At 40.9% G+C, this 22,877-nt stretch overlaps 1 protein-coding gene across 3 annotated transcripts in view; it reads right to left on the reverse strand.

Annotated features, from left to right (window-relative positions):
- The window catches only part of SOX5 (SRY-box transcription factor 5), a 313,721-nt gene that overhangs the window by 10,043 nt on the left and 280,801 nt on the right, over window positions 1–22,877 (reverse strand). For 2 of the 3 annotated variants that reach the window (XM_077807473.1, XM_077807472.1), the window contains exons 10-12: window positions 21,097–21,242; window positions 4,486–4,594; window positions 3,435–3,608 (exon numbers count right to left, since the gene is read on the reverse strand). In XM_077807473.1, the coding sequence (XP_077663599.1) occupies window positions 3,435–3,608; window positions 4,486–4,594; window positions 21,097–21,242 (429 nt within the window). The remainder of the gene's footprint in view (window positions 1–3,434; window positions 3,609–4,485; window positions 4,595–21,096; window positions 21,243–22,877) is intronic. The other variant, XM_077807474.1, reaches the window with a different exon arrangement.

Raw genomic sequence — 22,877 nt, forward strand, 5'->3', positions numbered from 1 at the left:
TCTCATTTCACTATAAAAATCACTCCGGCTCAGTGGCATCCCCATCTAAGCTGCTCTCAGTGACAGTGCTGCTCTGTGACCCCAATGTGTAGGCGCACTATTTAAAACATATACAGTAGTTGTGGCTTTTCACAAAGAGACCCAAACACCTGGTTGATCTGTAGGTTTCTAGTTGCTCACCCTTCACCAGAGAACTCCCTGCTGACTTCAAAAGACTGGCCTTTTGCAATTGAGGAAAGACCTTTGTAACATTTCTGTCAAGAAAAAGGATATCAGGGCTTCCCTCTCTATTGCAGAGGAGGAAGGTTAAAAAAAAAATTAAATGTGATGATGGAAAGGAAAAGAAACCACATCTCTTACTGCCTTCAAACATAGTTTCTTCCTCTATCTGGCAGCAAAACAGTATAGAGTTTGGAGTCAGCTATGTTGTCTGTCACCTCGACAAGATCTGTAATGAATTTGCACATTTTACTCCAACTACTGTATATCTAATCAGAAAAAGATGTCCCCATATCCCCCCTGATCTAGCGCCAAACAGTAAAAGGTGATTCCTTATGTTAACAATTTCAGCGGAATGGCTTATTAAAACCAGATTTTAGGGTATTATAAAATGCTTAGAAGCCCTTTAAAATGTCAACCAGAATCCCCAGAGACTGTGTAAAATGTCAGCCTAGCTGAAGTGCCTGTTTTAAGCGGAATGAATTAGCAGCCTGCTGTCGGAAGTTGTTATCCAAAACAATCAGTTAAGAGGGAAAACATCAAGCTCTCTTTGTACTTTCGATATGAAAAAGGCCATTCAGAATGATCTTTGTAGATTTTTGAAGCTGATTAAAAGGCAGGTTTAATCAGGCCTACTCTAAATTTATAGACAGACCAAAACTGTTACTGCCTCTGGACCCTAGTCTAATCACATCACACACCTGTAACTAGTCTAATTCCTTTTAACCAGTATACATTTATCTTACCACCAATTTAGCCTTCTTGTCCTGTTCCTCTAACTAATCTAATCAGCTTATGCCACCCTTTTAATCAAGGGATAAAGTTGTATCAGAACCAATATGTGCTGCCTCTCAAATCAATTTAATCTCATCTTTAATTCCACCCGGCCGCTACCTTATCATAATATCACTCTAACCAAGCTAACCTTATCTTCTAATACATCTGACCAATCTAACCTCAGCATAGTCACTAGCCGTATAACTAGTCAAGCCTTTTTAACATTGCCATTATATCCAATTAAATTTCTCATGCCATTCCAAAAACCAACCTGACCTTACTCGGGCAAATATTTTCATGCTCACACTTTTAGCGCCCCCCCCTTGCCTCCTATATAAAATGTATAATAGTGCAATGCTGTATCAGTAGAAAAGTGTAACCTCTTAGATTTACGCACTGATAATTTCTTTTAGAAACATATGAGGGTAATTCATTGGCCTCTGTGAGCTTGATCCACAACAGGACTTAGGCACCTAAATCCCAGAATCAAGCCCCACTTGAATTCACAAAACCCCTGCTCAGCTGTCACCAAACCTGTAGGAGCCTAAAATCGTTGAGTGATTTTTCCTGTATAAGTTGCCTAGGTGCCTGTGTTTCTGCCTCTGAGCATGCGTACTGCAGCCGTGACAGGCAACTGGATGCCTATACCCCTGAGCGATTCACAAACCGGGGGAAGATAGGCATTCCTCTGCCTAACTCACCTGCAGGCCTGATTTGATAAGTGGCCTCAGACCTTGCTTGTCAGATTGAGCACCTATAGGCAAGCTTACATAAAATGGCAAGAGAGGGAGGACCTAGCTTATAGCCTAGTTTTTAGGTACTCACATGGGAGACGTCCAGTTCAAGTCTGCCCTCCACCTGAGAGGTAGAAAGGATTTGAGGTGGCGTTTGCTACCTCTGAGGTGAATGCCCTAACCACTGGGCTGTGGGGTATTCCAATGCGAGGCTCCCTCAGGTTCAGCTGTTGCACTGTGGATAAGTAATTTTAAAGACTCACTGGATCCTGGGTCTCCCACCTCCCAGGTAAGTACTTTAAGCACAAGGCGACAGAGTTAGTCTCCTGCTTGCTCATGTTTGTTCTCTCTCTCTAGCACAATGATTCTTTCGTTATGTAGCCACAATGGAACAGCATCAAGAGGAGAGATTGAGGAAACCCAACCTCAGGCTATCCCATAGGTGCCTGTGCCTATCGAACATGCACCTAAAAGGTGTCAGATACTAGTTCAAATCCTTTCTCCACTTCAGGCACAGCTGGGACTTGAACTGGGCATCTCCCACATTTCAGGTGAGTACCCTAGCCATTGGGCTAAAAGTTATGAGGAAGCTCATCTACCTCTGCCACCACCACAGTGGCTAAGAGAGGGGCTGCAGCCGAGAATCCCAAGCAGAGGGAGGCAACTCCCTGGAGCCTGGACTTAGGCACCTCTCTGAAAAAGGAGCAGGTTTTAGCCTCGGCTTCGCATCTGCCATTGGCTAGTTTATGCAAATAGCTGCCTAGCCTGCTGACTTCTGTGAATGTCATTCTAAGGCACCCAGCTGTCTCCATTCACTCAGGCTTTGAGGATCCCAGTGATTTTCTAGGCACCCAAAAGTTAGGCATGGCAACACTCAGCCTCCCCGTGCCTATGTTCCTTTGTGAATCTAGCCCTATGAGCCAAATTCAGTCTTCAGTTATTCCCTTTCTACTCTTCAAAGTGTCCCAGGGGTCTAATGTAGGGGAGAATTTGCCCTAAGTGTTTAAGTAAGTATAGAAGGGTCGGAAGACTGGTGCATGGGATTTACTAGCTGATATCCGTGGCAAATATGTATTGTGTGGGATACAGAGAGTGGATGGGGATATACACATACGTTCTGATGTTTCTTCTCTGATTAAGTGAATCTTCTCAGAATGTCCTTGGTGTATGGATCATGCATTAGAGAGATGGATAATATGACCGAAATATCATACTACCTACCAGTTTTTTTAAAAAGAGACATATTTTAGGATACAGGATCTTTCATCTTTAGATCATTCATTTGAACACAGCACACTAGGTTATGAATCAGATACTATGGTGGGCAGCCTCATAAAAAAAATAGATAAATAAGAGTCAGTAAACAAAAGCTGCCATCAAAAAATTTAACAAAAAGTCATCTCATGATTATTCAGTGGCTCGTGGGAATGAGCTGGTGTTCTGTCTAGTTCCCGGAAGGCCAGTGTCTTCACACCAAAAACACCACCACAACTGGCAAGCTGAATGGGCTCTCCAGTTCATGGCTGATGCATACTGTCAGGCAGCATGGTGAACCTTGTATTGCTGTTGTCCTTGCCATAACTACAATGTGGGTACGCAGAGGGTCTAGGAACTATCAGTCAGGCCCTAAAATCTCTTTAAAATATTCAGTCAAAACCAAGGAGTTGTGCTACAGAAAATACAGTGCTCTGTTAATTGCCTTACCCAGTATCTTGCTAATGTTGGAGTTGTGCATGTCAGGGAAGGCTTGAAGGATCTTCCTTCGCTCATCTTTAGCCCACACCATGAAGGCATTCATTGGACGCTTGATATGAGGTTCATTACTTCCACGCCCTCTGGATTCCCGATAAATTCTAGATTCTGAGACACCTGCACTTCCTAAAAAGAGGGGAAAAAAATCATACCCAATTTGTGATTTGCGTAACCTTCATCACATAGGGCACATTCAATAAACATATGTTTAAACTGCATTCACCATGCTTTTTCTTCTCCTTGGCTCATTCAGGTGTATCATATTCTTTTTTCTTGTGTCTAGTTTATAATTATATTGGTAAAGTACAGTAGGATATGGTATAAATCTGATCTGATGAAGAGCCACATTCATTTTTGCAGTCAAAAAATGTAAAGCTCTTTTAACGTTCTTTTACTGCTTAATAACCTAAAAAACAACTTTTATGAATGCAGGTTTATTTGTTTTTTCTCTCATTTACAATATGTTGAATGTATTGCATTACTTGTTTCCAACCTCCTTTGTGATGAGAAGGGTGTTAATATATGGCAACATCAGGAGGGCCTTTTTTAAGCAAGTCTCTAACTAGCAAATGAACATTTGCACAGATGCCTCTGCTTGTGCTTACATCTCCACAATAAAAAAGCAATAGCAGAGATAGAAAACAGCATTAAGCTTGCTTCATCAAATCCAAACAAGCTCCCACAGACCTAGCGTATGCATCATCTATAGATGATCAGCTCTGTAATCTGTGTGATCTCACTTATCCAACATCTAATTATTTCCTTTTCTTTATTTTGACAATCATAAATGTGTTCTTGGTCCAGCCTTGACAAATGGAATGCATGACACAGAACGATAAAATTGCCCATGGACCTAAAACACCACAGTATGAATAATTTCTCCTGCCTTGGTTAGTGGCCACTCCCCGCTTTATCCCAGCCCTTCACTTCCATCCCCCAAAACGGAGTTTGTGTTCTTCTGCACATACATAACTAGAAATAAGGATAAGCAATTCCTACTGACCGTCAGAATCCCCGCTCATGTTGAAATCCATCATAGCATGGCTAAACTTCCCGTCTTCATTCTGTTTTACTGCCAGCTGTTGAGTCAGGCTATCCAGTGTTGTTTTGTCCTGTATGGAGAAGATGACTGGACTTGGATCAGGAAATCCAATTGCAAAGTTCATAGGTAATTTAAAAGAATTGGGAGGGAAGGGGAATAATAAACCTGAGAAGTTTATTGGGCAAAGTCTTTAAAAACACACACACATATTTTTTTCTGGGATGGATATGATTTAAGAGTCTACTATTCCATTTTAAAATTTGGCTGATTAGGGTAGTGATGAGTAAACCTTGTAAGGCTGTAAAATTTGGTTCAGTTAAGCACCCAAAACTTTGGATGCACGGTGCATATTTGACCTTGCTACACCCCTGAGTCGTCAAAACTGGTTTGGAAATCGAGAAGGTGCAGCCTTTCTTGCAGTATATCTGAAGCTCCTTTTCTCCTCCCAGCCTAAATTCAAAATGCAGAGACATACAACATTTCTCTTAATTGTTTTTATTAGTATTTTTGGAAGCAATCTATGGAAGCAAATACTAAACTTTTTCATGTCCCAGGAAAGGTTCAGTTTCGACTCAATTTGAGTTTTGGGCAGTGGTTGGTGTTCTCATCTAGAATGCTCTGCCCCATCCCTGTCACAACTATCTATGACATGGAAGAAATGGGATCCCTGGATTGCAGCAAGACAGTATATGCTGCCAATTAAAAAAATCGATCAGGCTACAATATCTAAAGATCCTGCCAGCACTATATCCCAAGGCAGATAATTCCAACATCCTATTCAATACATCCCTTCCTCTTTTTGAATTGCTTAAATCTACCAATGCAAAGGAGTTCCATTTTCCATCTATCTGTTGTTTGTACTGAGGTATGTTCTGCATAAATATGCTATTTTTCTGGCATTAATTTGTGTAAGAATAAATCTTTCTGGAAAACAATACCATATTTTCAAAATGTAGACAGTTTTCCATTTGCAAAGCTAACAAAATGTTATGGTGTCAAATTATAAGTGACTCTGGTTAAAAAAATCCTTTTGAGCTTTTTCCTGAAGGAAAATTTACCACTCTGTTGATATATGTTCCTTTCTTGATGACTGTCAGATTTCAACAAAACTAAAAAACAACATCAGATCACCTGGCAATCTGGGACCCTAGAATGATTATATGTAGCCTGATAATTCGTCATATTGTAGAAGAAAGCAGGAAAGAAAAAAAAAAAACAAATGGAGAGGTGATCCATAAATTTGATCTGGGGTTCAACCAAAGATTTAAACTAATGTAGCTTGTATTTGACAAGGCTTTTCTTAAAATTTAGAGATGAACCTTAGACCACACTTCTGCTTTGAACACCCCAAAGTTTTCTGTAATATTGTGTTAACTCCCTATCCCACCCCAGTGTCTTCTATCTTGGCCTACCTCTGCACTTCTGGGTTCTGGCTGCACCTGGATGCATTACTGCCAAAACAATGCAAGACAAACTGTTCTTGTGGTATTTTAAATCCAACTAGAAACAGCAGGGCCAGCCTAGCACAAGCGAGAAAGTGTTTGTGACATTTCCAGCCACATCAGATTCATTTAGTTTGGAGAAGCTTCAAATAATCACCCAAGCTTTTCAGGTGTATAACTGAACCAAACTACTTACACTACTTAAGTTAGCCCATCACTCATTTCCAACACAATGTGAGAGTATTCAGAAAGAAAATCAGTAATAAGTTTACTTTGTTTCCCCCTGCAATGGATCTCATATCTATAATGCAAGTCAATGGTTTTCTCAAGAAACAATTTACCCTCAACTTCCTGAGACCATAATGATATAGTCCAAACCTATTTAAGGCAGAGGCCATTTAAAAAAAAAATCACTGTCAGCCTAAAGTATCAAAAACCTCCACTGTCTTCTGATATTTGGGTATATGATGGGATATTTAAAATTCTTTTTTAGACTAAAACATGTTTTTTCCTGAATCATATTTTAACCTCTTAGAGAAACAGAGCTGAGAGCACAAAGACCACTGACTTAACAGCTCTTCTTTATGTAGTAAATGCAGCTCTTAAAGTTGGGGGCAGTTACATTCAGAACCACATTCTACCAACATGATTTGATTCAGTCTTACAGTCATGGAATATTCTGCTGTGCAATTTACAAAGCACACACTGGGTATAGGTTGTTATCACGGTTTGACTTAACAAGTCCATCTGTCCATCTTGCAAAGAGTCTGGCATTTTGAGGTTCAGTCACATTAGATGAAGTGTGAGAGAGGAAAAATGGTCATCGGAGAACAGAAAGGAACAACAGAAGAATGCCGAGTTCTTGAGCTGTACTGTTCAGCCACGTGGCTTTGAGCTGACTCACCAGAAGACTCAAAGGTACAAGTGATCAGAGGGAAGTCCAGACTACATTTCAGCATCAAGACAATCCCTAACCTGCCGCTACTAAAACATGCAGTATAATAAAATAATTCAATTAGTAACTATAAAGTGGAAGTCGAGCTAATTCTCACAGGATGTCACTCTGAAACAGATGATGTCAAAAAGTACGCTGCGTTTTTGTCATGTCCCTTTGTACCATGGCTTACGTTAGCCATCAGTCAGTCCAAGAGCAGGGAAAGGGAGAGGATGGCATATGGGGGCTGAGGAGGGGGAGAGAGGGAATGTGTTATTTATCTTTAATTACAATATATCAGAGCAGCCTGTAAGTCAAAAAGGGTACAGCTGTTACACTTCAGTAAGAACTAGCAGCTACCGAAGCAAGGAAACACAGTTATTTCAAAGAAAAATCCAGAAGCCACCCAGTGTGGGAACAATGATTATCCAAATAAAGAGGAAAATAATCAATTAATATCTTGGCGAACTGGAGGGAGAGGCTAAATCCTGCAGTCCTTACACAGGCAAAACACCTACTGGGGCACGACAGAAGGTGGGGACTGAAAGTCACGATGTAGGATTCATAATAAGATGTGGTACCTGAATAGCACATTTCACGTAGATGCTCTCAAAGCACTTTTGAAAGTCTCATTAAAACTCAGTGCTCTGTGTGAAGTGGGCACTATTTTACTCATGCAACAGATGTGTAAATTGGGCACAGAAACTCTCCCTCCCAAGGTCATGCAGTAAACGAGGAAAAGTGGTAGACTAGAGGACAGAACACAAGTACAAAGATACTGTAGTGATAGGCACTTTTATAAAATCCTAGGCACAGGGGTCATGTTCTGACTTCCAGTCATGCAGTCTAACCACTAAACGAGCTGCAGCAGTTTTCCTCCAAACCTGACATAAAAACAAACAAAAAAGCATAAAACAAACACGTGTAACACAAAATGATGATCACTAGAAAGGAGCTCCAGACGTGAAAAGCACAGCTAAACACAATGATCCCTTATTGTTTTACCGAAGGGGGTTACACTAGGTGGGTAGCAGTACCTCATTAGCTGGAACCCTCTCTCTTACCTTTCTCAGATGATATTTCAGTGCAAGTTGAAAATACTAATGGCCACATACAAGCAACAATGGAACAAGGGCTCTCCTCCCCCCACAAATTAACTGCAACATGCTGATAATGCCAATCCACCCTCATCTCATAAAATCTATTTAGTGACTCCAAATAGGGATACACAGTGGTTTCAAGTTCACACATAAAAAGGATCCATTAATCATAGTTATCGTAATTTGGTAGCCAGTTACGAGTACTTAAAACTCCCACTGCTCCCTATCACCGCAGTAGTTGTGTAAGTACATAATAAATGATACGAAGGCTGCCAGGTGCTACAAATGATGGGCTCAGTAGCACAGGGATGAGCGCAGTTGTTACTTGCCACTGAAGGTCAGAAAGAAATGATACATCAGCGCACTTTGCATTGAGCTAGGCCCTGAACTCATTTTAGCAATTATATCATAGCTTTTTGGGGGGAGGAGGGGAGTTTCATTCTCATGATGTCCTGAAAGATTTTTGAAGGAAATAGATTGATATTCCCTAAAATACTTCAAATAGCAAATACCATCCACGATAAGCCAGTGGTTTTCAACCTGTGGCCCACAGACCCCTGGGGGTCCACAGATTACGTCTAAGATTTCCAAAGGGGTCCACACCTCCATTTGAAATTTTTTTTAGGGTGTCTGCAAATGAAAAAAGGTTGAAAACCACTGATATGAGCAGTGAGTGAATGTCATCTGTTACAACCTGGATCAGGTAATACCAGATCTGTTGTTGGGATTCGTAGAACTCGCCCAGACCCACAGACGTGATACAAGGGCTACTTGAAAAAGAGTCATTTACAATAAGCGTCCAAGTCACATGAAAATATACAGTAGGGAAAAACCCTGCCCTGGCCCAATGTTGGATTAGGGGCTTGAGCCAGCCCCCTCTGAATCTTTCTTTTGACTTCAGTGGAATTTGGATCAGGCCCTAGAGGAGCTCATAGATTTTTTTCCATTTGTAACATCTGTGATTCTGTGACAAAATTAGTCAGAGATTGAGGGAAACTATCCTAATGGTCAGTTCAATTAGATTGTAACATAGTGTCACTGTGGGAGCAATAAAGCCCCACTGCTTGGGTCATTTAAAAGCATAATAGACAAAGCAGTAGAAAATACATTGTAAGGAGCAATCCTGCAAATAGCCCCACTCAAGAGGGCCAGAGAACTATAAAAATGACAGACAAAATCAGAAAAATACACATGAGAAAATACTTCCAAATTGGCTTAACTGGTCCTACAGAGTACAGCTAATCAGGAAGAGTTAATAGCCACAAACAGATGAGAAGTTTTTTAAGGCATTATAACCAAAGAAAGTAATCTGTTGGAGAGTCAGTGGCAGGCCTCCAAGCAATGTTCTAATTATATTTTTTAAAAGAAAGAAAGAAAAGAATATGTACACACACAGTGTCCCGAACCAAATAAAATGACTAAGCATCACAAGTCAGACCAGTTACATGGTCAGCTGCAAAAGTTACTTGGCTCTCTGTCATGGATAGCTGTCATAACTTAACAAAACACTGATCTAAAAATGACAAGAACTTGATTGCCATCTCTCTCTCTCTCTGTCTTATATAAGAAACAAAGCATGAGGAGTCAAAACATCTGTTGAACAGACAGATGACCTTTGCCAGAATTCCTCCTACCGCTTCACAGTTGTGAATCAAAACCTTGGAAGATTTGGAAAATGAAGACGCTCTGATATATTCCCCTAATCACCCTTTTCCCTTCCCCCACCTCATTTTGGCTCCGGTAAGAATGCTGAACATGCATCTGAGATTATGTGCATGCTTCCATTCTTGAATTACTCCATAATTCAGCAGGGCAATGTGAATGCTGGGCCCATGGTGACAGATCTCCCCATTGAGACATTCATTTGGCCAGGGTACTTGGCAAACACTTAGAGTATGCTGACCTCTGTTAAGGTTGTCTTTTGCCAAAAGCCTTTCTCAGATCGTGTAATTCAAGGTTAAACGTTTTACTGAAGCTGTCCACTCTTCTGTATTCAATTCCCCCTCCACCTATACCCATTTTCCTTGATATGAATGTTTTCATTCAGGTTTGATATGCATACATTTTTTGTGCTCATAGGGATGCAGCCGCTCTAGAGTGTCAGACGCAGCTCTCAAGTTCATGTTCTTCTTATTCCAAGTGAACTGACAGGACCAGACTAAGCAAAATCCTTTTGTCCAGCAGCCTGGATGAACCACAAACTTGGTCTTTATCAATGAAATTTTGATATCTTGCTTGTCAGATCTTGCACTTTAAAATCCCGAGTGCATTGACTGAGCAAATGGCCCTCTGTCTTAAGTTCCCTATATACAGTATTGAGCAGAAGAAATGGACAGGTTGCACGCCCTGATACTTTGTTAGGTGCCCCTCTGATTCTGGTCACCCAGTTGTGCCACATACTGCACTAAGGGACGAAAACACGTGGCTAATTCCTAAAGGCCAATATGGAACAAATCTGCTGGATGGCAACATTTACCAGAAAAACTGAGGTGAGAGGCTAGTTTTCAAACCAGCCTTTGATTGTAAGGCTCCAAGGTAGAGTCCAAGGCACCCTGTTGTATAGTGGTGAGCACAAAGACTCCACTCAGTATACCACAGTTATTAATAGCTTCACATATACCACTCCATCAGCGCACACAGGAGTTCTTAAGTGCCGATCAGATCAGATTAGGCACTAGTCCATGCAAGAGGGCCTTGCAATATAAGTTCCTTTCAGCTTGGCTACAGAAAAACATTCTCTGGCTGGATAACCACACTGGAGATCTTAGTTGTCCTCTGAGAAGCCACCTTAAAATATTTTTTCTAGCCCATATAAAGAATGAGTCCTATCCCATTATCAGACATAAGTGAGAGATTTTTAAACTAACCTTTTCTCAGTCACAAAATCCCAAGTGGAGGTCCTGAGTCCACTGAAGTAATAAGCATCGTAATAATTTGCATTTCTACATTGCCTTTCATCCAAAGTTCTTAATGGAATCTTACCCCTCCCCAGTGAGCTAGGGGAGTATAACGGATTTATCATGCTGACAGGAGAGCTCTCTCCCGTCGGAATAGAGTATCTTCACCAGACGTGCTACAGCGGCACAGCTGCATCAGTGCAGCTGTGCTGATGTAGCGCTTCTGGTGTAGACTAGCTCTCACGGAATACAGAAGCAGAGATGGGAATAGAACCTGGGAGCTTGTATGCACTGAACTGAAGGGTCAGGCCCTTAGTTCTGTATTTTACCTCCTAGAACACGCCAAATACATGTAGATGTTGTTTTTATTTATATCCAGATGCAGGCAGAAGATTTCCCATTTTAAATACTATGGGGTAAGCCCACTGGTGACATAAGGGAATGACTTTTGCATTCTTACTCCAAGAGTGAATTTGATTCTGTGTTTTTGGGAAGGGGTTTTTCTAAGTTGCTTATCATAATATCTCTCACACATTAATGAGTTCATCCTCACAACACCCTTGTGGAGTAGGGAAGTATTTATATCCCTGTTTTACAGATAGGAACCCAAGACAGAGAAGTTAAGTGACTTGCCCAAGGTCACACAGGAAGCGTGTGGTGGTACCAGGATTTGGACTCGGATCTCCTGAATCCCAATCCAGTGCCATGACCACAAGACCATACTTCCTCTGTGATTGTGAAACTGAGATTCGTGCTGGTGACATGTGTTATCAGGAAAAGCAAAATAAAATATAATAAGATCAGCTACAGATCAACTATTACAATGGACCCTGCATGTAGGGCTATAAAACTCATTAAAAGCACATGCATAAAATGATAAAATAGAGTGAGACTTTCAAATGTTGACTTAATAATTGTTAAACCCCTTCTGGCTGCACTATTTTATAGTCTTCTACTGTACTAATGAAAAGGGAAGAAACAACAAAGAAGGGTTTTAACCTTCCAATTATATAAACTCTATGGACCACCAAAGAAGATGAAAGATTATTTATAATGTCACAACAATTTATCAGTTGGGGATTTTGTTGTTGTTGCTGCATCGAAGTTAAATATGAAGAAACAACGCATTCACCACCCCCTCAGCTCTTTCACTCTTACTTATTTGAGATCTCTTTCTTGTCTATGGAATAATAATCCACTCACCAAATCTAAAAGTAGAATTAAAAGAAATAAAACAACACTCCTCATTTGAGGGGCCTTTCTGATTTTATGGTACTTGTTTTAAAACTCTTCAATTCTAGTCTCAACTGGGACTGGATGATTTGGGAAGTGGGTACAAACCCTTCGACTGCTGGTTCTCTGTTCAAACCCAATCGTTTGAACTCTTGGTTCAAAAGTGACTGAAAGCTGTTTAGTGACATATATGAAATGCCTTGGTGGTCTCGGTAAACAGGTGTCCTAGCAGCTGTTCTAGGAAAAAGTTGTCCTGATTATAAAACAGAGACGCTCTGAATTGACTGTGCAAAGTCTTAACTAGTCTCTCATCCTCAGAGGTGGACTCCAGATTGAACTAATGGGCATTAGTGGAATGGAGTATGCATGTTTACTTCCTGTGCTGCACTTGTTTGTGGATATAAGCCTTCAATTTCCAGAGCTGCCATACAGCACCTTTCACAAGCACTGAATTCACACCGTGCCTGACTTAGAGACCTTTGAAGTGATTTCAATGGCCTCTGGATCAGGCCCCCAGTGTATTTATTACTGTTTCATTCCACAAACTTAAACTTCCTCAACAAATAAGGTGCTGTTTAGAAAATATTTTGCCTAAAGCACACTGTTTTAAAGACGGTCGAAAGCAGAAAATCTAAAGGAACAGGGAATTATCTTTGCAAAGTTCAAGAGGGCTTAGCGGTCCGGTATGTATTTTGGTGGTGACCTCTGTAAGTTAACAGTCAAGACTTCAAAAAAAAAGTGGAAGCCCCTTTTCTTGGAGAAGGGGTGGAGGAGAGGTAGGAAAAGGAGTGTAGGCAGCTGTTTCCTTTCTACAAAAGGTTTTGCCATGTTGATTCCAGACTGATTCTCAACCGAACACAGCAGTGATCTACTGAACTGAGACTAGGTTGGAAGTCAGGGAACCTGGTTTCTATTCCTGACTTCACAGCTGACATGCTTGGGAAAGTCACACAACCTCTCTGTGCCTCAATTTCTCCATCTGTAAAATGGAGATAAAGATACCCACCTTTGTAAAATGCTTTGAGATCTATGGGTGAAAAATGGAATATAAACGCAAAGTATTAGCATTCCTCCCAGCAGAAGAGAAAGTGCCATAACATTTGGTCTATGACGACAATGAAGGGTTAATCAGAGAAAAGGTGTGGGACACCAAAAATGAAGTGAGGTGGAAATCACAGCCCATACAGGATATCCGGAGAGGCAGGGCCTGCATCACATAAACAGAAAGTTAAGAAAGCGGACTCCACTTTGCTGGTAATTGTTTACTAAACAATGAGTGACTCAACTACTTAAAAGCATTACATATGTATATACTATTTTCTTCCAATTTTTTTCCTAGCTGTGAAAGCTGCTAAGCTGCTGCCTAACAATTCAGCAATGTTCTCTGCCCTAATAAAGAAATTCACACATTTTCCATCTAGACTATCTCCTGAGTAGAAAACTGCCGGATTTTCCAAACTGTACTTATGCCTGACTTGTTTACTCACCAGGATCAACATCGTGCTCATTCCAACGAAGAGCGGAGTTCTACACACACCAGGATGCCAGAGGCTGTTTGTAATTCAAATAAATGAATGCATGCATTTTAGCACTGGCAAAAGCCTGGCAGTCCAGACTAAAGGGCCTGGTCATCCTCTCACTAACACCAGTTTAACTCCTTTGATTTTAGTGGGTGTACTCCCAATTTACACAATTGAGAGTTAGAGGAGAACGAAACCCAGGTTCTGCTTACTCTGGCCATGATTTTATTGTGACCATAGCTGATGTTTTACTTAAAGCTCCAGCTCCTGGTGCTATCATTTTGTGAGAATTTAAGTTTTAATTAAAAAATAAATAAAAAAGGTTTCCAGCCTTCATGGTGGTAGAGAAGAGTTTAAAATCGTGACCCTGAGAGGCTCAGAAACTGCAAGGCAAATTAAAAAACGAAACAAAACTCATGCTTTTTTTAAGCCTTGATTTTGAGATGGGGAGAGGGACTGACTCATGTGTCTTGAAAGTCTGGGGTTAGTAATGCTGAGTATGGTATAGGTCGCTTCAGGTGCAGCTTCCCCATGCTACGCTGCAAATGTTCTCTTGAACTCGATTAGGAAGGGTGATTACTCCAAGGAGTGAACAGAGAATCCAGGCTACATGCCCATTCAGACTTTGGCATCACTATAGGACCCAGGGTTCTTCCATCACATGTTTGTGTGCTGTTCCTACTGATCTCAATGGGAATTGCACACGCACATCTGTGGGCAAAATTCGTCCCTCCCTGGTGCGTCGCTCATTTTTATTAGCTAACCCTGCCCATGCCTCCCCACCATAATGACGTATCCAAAAAACACACTATTTCCCCTTTATATACATATATGAACACATACATATATGAGCTTTGAGCAGGGATGAAAAAAACCAAACCAACAAAAAGTTTGCCTTAAAATGAAAAGGAGGAATCCACGTAAAGTTTGACAAAAACCTCATCCCATAATCATGCGTGGGCACTCACTAGCTGAAAGTAGTGGCACTGTGACAAATGTAGCAAAACCAAAAGCAGACTCTATTAAAAAGAGAGAGAGAAGAAGAAGGAAAAAAGTCTTCCACTGGCCATCTGTGAAAATAAGGCATGTGGCTATTAACTGCAGAGGCTGTAAATATACGCAAACCCCAAGAAGCAAATGGGAAAAAATGGACTAAACTTTAAGCTCAAACAAATCAAAATGTTTAATGCTTAGTTAGCAATGCTGGGCAAAAACAACCTGATCTTTGCAGTTTGTGCAATGTATTTTAAATATATTAAAATGTATTTTAATTCAATTAAAAAATAATAAAGATGCTTCAGGGGTCTTAAGACACTAGATTCAGAAGCTTTCTGAATAAATTGCCCCTTTACTGTGAATGATCCTGTTGAGATTGTTGATTGGACTTATTGAAAGGCTGACATATAGAGTGATGGATGGGCGATGACATAATACCTGCTTGCCTTGTTGTCGTGCTCTTTGAAAACTGGTTGCTCTCTGTTGATAGCATTAACAAAGAGGATTGCAATCCCTTCCACCTTACCCTGCATTCAAGAAATTTCCACTGGCAAAGAATCTCAGCAAAACAGAATTAAGAAGGTTTTTCTGGGTGTGCAGGATGGATAGGAAAAACCAGGGACCACATGTTAGCTTCTGTGTTGGAGGGTGATTTGGAGTCTCTAACAGTCCGTTGTCACAAAAAAGCCCTTCGTCCCCACATAGTATAAAAATTATAAATAGACATCTCTCTCTGCACTCTGAGAACAGAACAAAAATATTATACTATTAATCTTTTCTAGTGTTTTCCAAGCAATGAGAAATAGAGAGGACTACAAATTACAGGACACATATATTACACGTACACTGAGTTTGATGTATAAATGTATATAACGTGTCTGCGCAGTAAAGCCTTTGCTAGCCAGCAGAAATGCTACAGTATTTTTCCAGCAAAATACTACATGGGCCATTAAAATGAGCAGGGTTTAACTTTTGCAGAGCACTTTGGTACAGAATGGAAGCGCTGTACCTCTGATTAATTTCCAGTGGTTTCCTTCAGCTTAGAAAACAAGAACAATTTAACTGTCCCCAATTCCTGCCTTCCCTTGCTTTTCTATATCCACAGCCTGCTCACTATGGGCCCTATCCAAAGCCCTTTCAGGTCAATGGAAAAACTCTCACTGGCTTCCGTGTGCTTTGGATCTGCCCCCCCTTTGGGAACTCCAGCTCCAATTTAGCCTTTAGGAAGAACAATACATTATTTAAATCAAAAACTCAACTGAAAAAAAATTAAAATCCCATTTTATAGCAGCTTTTCCCCATGCCTTCAGTGAAGTGAGCTCCAGTTTTCTATTTCTCAAAGAGCAGCATCTGGTAGCTCAGGATTCACAATAATGCACTTCCTCCCCTCCCCTTAGGGGAAAGGGTAGGCTGGATTCACTTCAGCTCAGCAGACCACTGCAGTTCCTTAAGAGTTAACTCTGCTGGCCCCATCCATCAGGCAAGCAGTGAGGCATCAGGAAAGAATGATGGATGTAAAATTATTACAGGGCTGCCACCCGATACACTTAGTGCCATTTGTAACTAACACTGGAACTGACACACGTTTTTCATTATTAAACATCCACATTAAGTCAACATTGGTCACTGTCATTTCATGTTTGGCACTCTGTTAAAGGGAAGAGAGAGAGAGAGGGGGTGGGGGTGGAGGAAGGGAGTGAGGAGGATGATGGGAGATGGGGTGGGTGGAAATGAGAGGAAAGGCATCCTGGACCTACTGTTCCAAAAGCATGAGTAATAAAACAGGCTTCTGCTTACAATGCTGGAATAAATATTGTTACAAATAGCTCTTTAGTTACAACCCAGCAGACAAGTACATGTCAAAGCCTTTTAGAAGAGGGATGTACTCTCAGCAATAAGTGAGGGAACTGGTATCATAGGTTAAGAAACTCTTACGGTTGGTTAGTGTGGGTGTGTGCACGAGCGCTGCTTGCGTATTTATAGGTGTGCACAGCATTCAGATATTAGTATGTCTATTTAATGGAGCATACCTGAACACATATGAATGTGTATTTGTGGAGCTGTTTCCATGCACTCCTATGTGTGTTTACAGATATGTGAGTATGTAATGTGTGTTTACTTGTTTATAGGTTCTGAGTGTATATACAAATTTCTGGCTAGCTTTTTCTGGTGGAGCATACACATCTGTTGTATGCACACACGTGTTGTGTATTTGTATATGAGTGCATTGTGCATTTGTATGCATGCACACACATGCCAGTACCTGTGGTTGTGTACCCTCAATGTGTAGAAGAATGTGAGGTTTTGGGCTGAATAAGTAGATCATAGTCCACTTTCTGATGCTGCCCACTGCAGTGTTTGGTCTGGATGAAAATCTGCACTGTTTGAGCTACATGTATAAAAGGTAATATTGTTTATGTAGAGTAAGTAACAAGCTATAATTAACTGTAGATCACAATTATAAATAAAACTATGTTCCTGGGTTTCCAAGAAACCAGAAAAACACACACATACACACTTCTGATTTATCTTGAAGCATTTCCAAGAAAAGAATTTTAAAAATATATTTTATTGCATTCCCAATTAAAATACGTTTCAGTAAAATCTACATTCATGATGTAGATTTTACTAAAACCCTCTGAAATTAAAGTACCCATAAAGTGTTGGGTGCCACAAATCAAGGCATCCAAAAATCCTAGTCACTTTTCAATCTCTTTTCCTGCTTATGCCTCCTCTAGCATAATGCCTCTCCAATCCCACACAATTTCTTTCTGTCTGACTCCTGCCTTACAGTTGAGAGCACTGCCCATCTACAAAGACCCATCCCAGCTGGGAACATGAAACCTAGCCACTGGGTCATGTGAATGTATGGAAAACAGCCTCTGAGGCTTTAAGATGAGCATTCATAAAAGGGGATTGCCTGCCCCTGTTCCTTTCCAGCCACACCCAGCAGACAGATCCTTAACAGTACTCATGACTTTGGGCCGTTCAGAAATGCAGACCCAGGCATTGGTGGGTGGGATTACTATTCGTGCAATAAAAAGGCTCAACCAGCCCTTTTTTAGCTCCATACTTATACCACCAACACTGGGGAAGAAGGGACTCAATCTCTGGACCCCACCATGGCACGGTGTGCCTGGCCCATAAAGATTAGCAACATTCCAGCGAGAATGAAGTGATTCAGGATCATCTTGCTCTCCAGCACATGGCATACACAGCTATGTATCAGTACATTTGTGTGCAAGCACCTTAACCAATCATTAATGCGTTCATTGCAATGCCTCTGTAGCTATCCCGTTCCCACCTGTTCTGCAGGGAGCAAGGGACAAAAGCAGGAAACCCAAAGGCCTGGCAGTTTGGTGTGTTTGCCTCTTAAATCACTGGGCCTGCCCTTAAGCTTGTTGATGTAAACCCTTAGAGACCGATCTATGATATTCTCAGTTTCTCCCTCCCCACTACATTTCTCTCTTTCTCTTCCAAGAAAAAGGAAAGAAAAATTTCAGGAATATAATTTAACTGAAACTGGCAATACTTTCCTTTTTTTTTTTTCCCCAAATGCCAGGGAGAGGTCTTGATAAAAGCTTTAAGCAAAAACCTATATCCAAATACCCTCAAACTTTGGAGAAGTTCAGATCCTGAATTGGATCAGAACTTCCTGTCTGGCTATAATTAGATGAGAAGACCCAGAATGTATGGAAAATTCAGCTAGGTTTCCAAACTTCACAGCCACCTCCCTTTCTCTCTGCTGGGTCAATCCAAACCCCCCCACAAATAAATCTCTGTCAATTCTGAGATCCTGCAGCTCCGAAGGGAATTTCACAACTAGCCCCCCCATCAGTATAATGGGTCAAACCAGCAATCCAGATCCAAACACCACTGCACTTTTCTAGAGTTCAGATTTGGATCGAACCTTTGTGTCATCTTCAGAATGAAATCCTGATAAAGTTTGGCAGCTATTGTATCAAAAAAGCTATTGCCACTTTAGAAAAGAAAACCTGAACTCCCAACCCCGCAAATGCAATACCTTCCCCTCATGCACACCCAAGCAAACAGGGAACGTGAACTAGAGAGCAAAATAAACCCCAGAGCTTGTGGTGAGGGTGAGAAGTGAAAACAGAAGGGCAAGGAGGAGCCTAACAATAGGAAAGTAACAGAATAAAGCGAATGCAGATGGCTCCACTCCTGTTACTTAATCAAAAGGCTGTGCAAAGTCACTAGAGCCGGCATAAAGTCATGTGTTAGAACAACAGCTGATCTGTGTATTAAAGAAGATTAACTTGCAGTGCCATGGTGGAGGGCCTGGGATTATTTTATGTACTTCCATTGCTGTACAAGCCGTCAGCACAATTACTGCCCTCCAATGTGAATGACTGATCTGTAACCACAGCTAAACAGCATGCTGCTTAGGGGCCTGGGTGCTTCATGAAGATGAATTTCCATACCATCAAAGTGCTTTTAATGGGCTCCCTGATCCAACCACAAGGCCTGCTTTGCAAGTATATAGGACTCAGGATGAAGGCTTCCTGTCCAAAAGGATTTGGTCGGTTGTCACTTGACAATTCCCAGCCAGCACAGGGGAGGAGAGGGGGGGAGATAGGTAGAGTTGTCTCTGCTTTGGAGGATTAAAAAAAAAAAAAAGGGTACAGATGCTTTCTGAATGCAACCAACTGCTGTATCCACAGCTGAATTCAATGCGCTTAACAAATAACGGCAATTTAGCTATGCTTGCGAGGAATAGCTTGAGTCACTTTGCATTAGCATCTGGCTGAGTGTTAAAGTCATTTCTACATGGGGAGCACAGAAAAGGAATTTCTGCTCCAAGCATCCTTTCAAAAATGCTTAAATATTTGAATATAAATTCCTTTGTGCTTGTGATCACTTCGCCTTATAGCTGACACTCTACTTTCCCCCCTTCCCTTCTACTACTCTTCTATATGAAATGCCATAAACATGCTCTGTCCCTCTCTTTCAATACCCAATGCCCTTATTCTTCTAAAAGAGATTTTATGTACTGCCAGACACCTATTACACTGACCTCTTTTTTCTCCCCCTTCCTCTCAGGAGAGTGCATGAAATTGGAGCCATTTCTACATCATTTACACCCATGCTAGGCTGGTGAAAAAGTACAGTAGGAACAGACTCGCATGTACATTTAACATTCATTATCCGGTCTGCTGGCTTCTCACAGCTTATTGATCAAATTCCATCTAAAAACCAGGGAAACTGGAAAGCTATCCAAATTAGCAATCTGCTCGTTCTGGACAATATTGTTTGACTCACAAGCTTCCCAGGATGACTGACTTTCAAGTTATTGCTAAGTAGCTGATCATTTTTATTCTATCTGTCTGCCTATCTGAATGAGTCACATGGGGATCTTGGAATGAAAGAGCCACCAGAACTGGGAGAGCCAATAAAATTTCATTTTTACCGAATGCAATAATATTTCACCTTGATTATTTTGTAGCATTAAAGCAGTTTTGTCTGGAGAAATATTTGGGAAAAAATCATGGAAAATATATTGTAAAAACATGGATTTGTGACGCACCCAACAACTTTTGCACATTTCTGTCTTGGATAGCGTAACTGTCATAATTGATATGCTATCAATGTAAACGTGGCCAGGAAGGGAGCAATGGGCTTACACACACCTTCAGCAAGGGGTAGGGCACCAGAAAGTAGTCACAGGCATTTCCTGAAAAAAGCAGGAAATCATGGAACCTGTGACTCTTGTAACCCCCATGACAAAAGGACAGTGCTAGATACAATATATACAAGTGTTCCCTGAGAGGAAAATATTACCTTAGTTGACGATTTTGCTTATTACAGCTTAGCAGGCCAGTTCAAAATTAGAATAATGCAGGGCCCCTCAATTCTAGTGCTTCTAGAAAGTATTTGGTACAGTTCGTATTGTCAATTCTCTGTTTTTTCAGTTTTGCTAAGTCATCTAACATGACTTGACAGTGCTATGTTGCAATGGTCACAAAACATCATATATGACAGCCTCATAAAGCTAAATATCCAGAAGCTGAGCCCGAGTATCAGCAAAGCTTATGATCCTAAAGAAGCTTGCATATTTGCAAATCCAGCTCATCTCACAAAAACATGTAAGCATTTCCATAAAGCAAGATTTTCACTCATACCCAGATATTTCAAAGATCACCTAGTCATAATACATATGGACAGCCTGGAACAGAGCATTAGTGGTCTCCAAAGTTTTCATAAGTACTTTAACTGTGTTTTAGGCTCTACTGTCTCCATGTCTATGTGGGGCTGTTTTTATTTGTTTTTTGACAGAAGCAAATATTCTAAAAGGAAGGAGAGAGACAGAGCAGGGAAGAGAGGAAAAGAAAAGAGAGGGAGAAGGAGAAGTGTGTGTCTCTGTAATGCCTGAACATGAGGAGAATATGATCACTCAAGTGACTATCAGAAAAGGGAGTCTCAGGAACTGACCTTTTCTGTCCTGCAGTTATTGAGACCCAGACTATTCACAACAGCCACCTTCCCATCAAGCACCTGTTGCTCCCTCCGAAGTTGCTCCTTCATCTGTCGGGCCTCCTGGATTGCCTTGGTGACAGCATCGTGGTCATTTAAATAACCTGACGACGTGATAGAAGAAAGAATATCTTAAAAAGAAAGGAAGAAAGAAAGGAAAGTTACAAGAAAACATTTTCGCTTTTGTCAATGAAACTCATCAGTGCTTTCCTTGGGCGCTTAATTAAATGAGAAAGAGACAGAGACAATGAGCAGACCCATAAACCTGTCTGTGCTTGAAAATTAGCTGTTGTTATGATAGAGCCACCTGGGTATAAACCATGAGAAACATTAATACCGATAGCATCACTGATACTTGATTCCATTAGTTTCAATGTTTACCCAACATTACAGAGATTGGCCTTGTGGTTTGTATACAGCAGGATGTAACTTGATAGGGGACGTGGGAGGCCTTGATCATGCAAGCAATCCAAAACTATTAAAAATAGACCATTTTTTCCCTTCCCTTTCTTAAAACTTGTGAATACATTAAAATAAACCACAGGTGGCGGTGGTTTGCTATAGATACAAAGCGCATAACGGCTGGGAAAAGAAACTTCCCGCTGCCGAATGCTCCCCACCACCACCTGTCATTCAGAAATGTATAAGAAACCACAGCTACATGGACCTATGTTCCCACTCTATTCATGTTGCTGATAGTAGGTCAGATGTCTACACTATTTGGCTGTGAATTCACCGCCTAGGGTTTAGCACTAGTAGTGGCTGAAATATTTCATTTTAAAATGTTACAATCATCACCAGCACAGCTAATGCTATTTAATTTTAAACGTGATACTTTGTCATTTTTTTCCCTTTAGCGTACTGTAGATTATACTTATTATGATCTGCATATGATTTGTAGGATGGAATACTGATGGAAGACTCCAAGCCCCAGTCTATTTTTCAAACATTATAGGAGAAGCTAGTATCTATCATTCCTCCCCACCCACCCCCCTCCACACACACTCTTCTTTCTGTCTTTTAACTAGGGCATAAAAATGGCATAAAATGAATCTGCAATATGAAATTGCCCAGAAAAGGGACTTCTGTTTGTGACATGAGGCTAAATCTAACCAGATCCATTGGTGAATTGTGACAGATGGAGGGACTGTGAGACAGAAGGCAAGCACTAATCACACACAAAATGACCGGCTTGCCTCAACATGTTCCATGGATTCCAGCAAACTTTACACCCTAATCCATTTTTAGAACAAAAAACATCTGGGCCATAAATCCTCTAATCTGCCAAAACACGCTATTAAATCCCATGATTTGTTGAAAAACACTAAGATTAAAGAAAGGAAATATAAAATGGCTAACTGCCGTGTTAGGAAAGTGTTATTAATACTCTTTCTTTGTCTCAATTATGAATGTTCTGTTCCTAAAGAGCCTTGTCTAATCATGTCAGATTACACATCCTTGTTGTATTGCTAGACTCTTCTATCTGATCCACTGATTGCCAAAAAACATAGAACATTGTCTTGTTGCTTAAAACATTTCAGTGGAAGAAGCTGATGTCAGATTAGTTCAGTGCTGCACTGCTGTGCCCTCATTTCCCTCCCCCCACCCCAAAATAATAACAGAATGATCCTGGCATTCTGGTCTCCTTTGGAGAATTGAAAGCAAAAGTTTCTGTATAGTCTGAGTGTAGGGGGAGCAGATCAACAAATACCTTTCAGTTAAGTATCTGAAAACACTGG

The sequence above is a fragment of the Eretmochelys imbricata genome, chromosome 1, assembly GCF_965152235.1.
Source record: "Eretmochelys imbricata isolate rEreImb1 chromosome 1, rEreImb1.hap1, whole genome shotgun sequence".
Lineage (NCBI taxonomy): Eukaryota > Metazoa > Chordata > Testudines > Cheloniidae > Eretmochelys > Eretmochelys imbricata.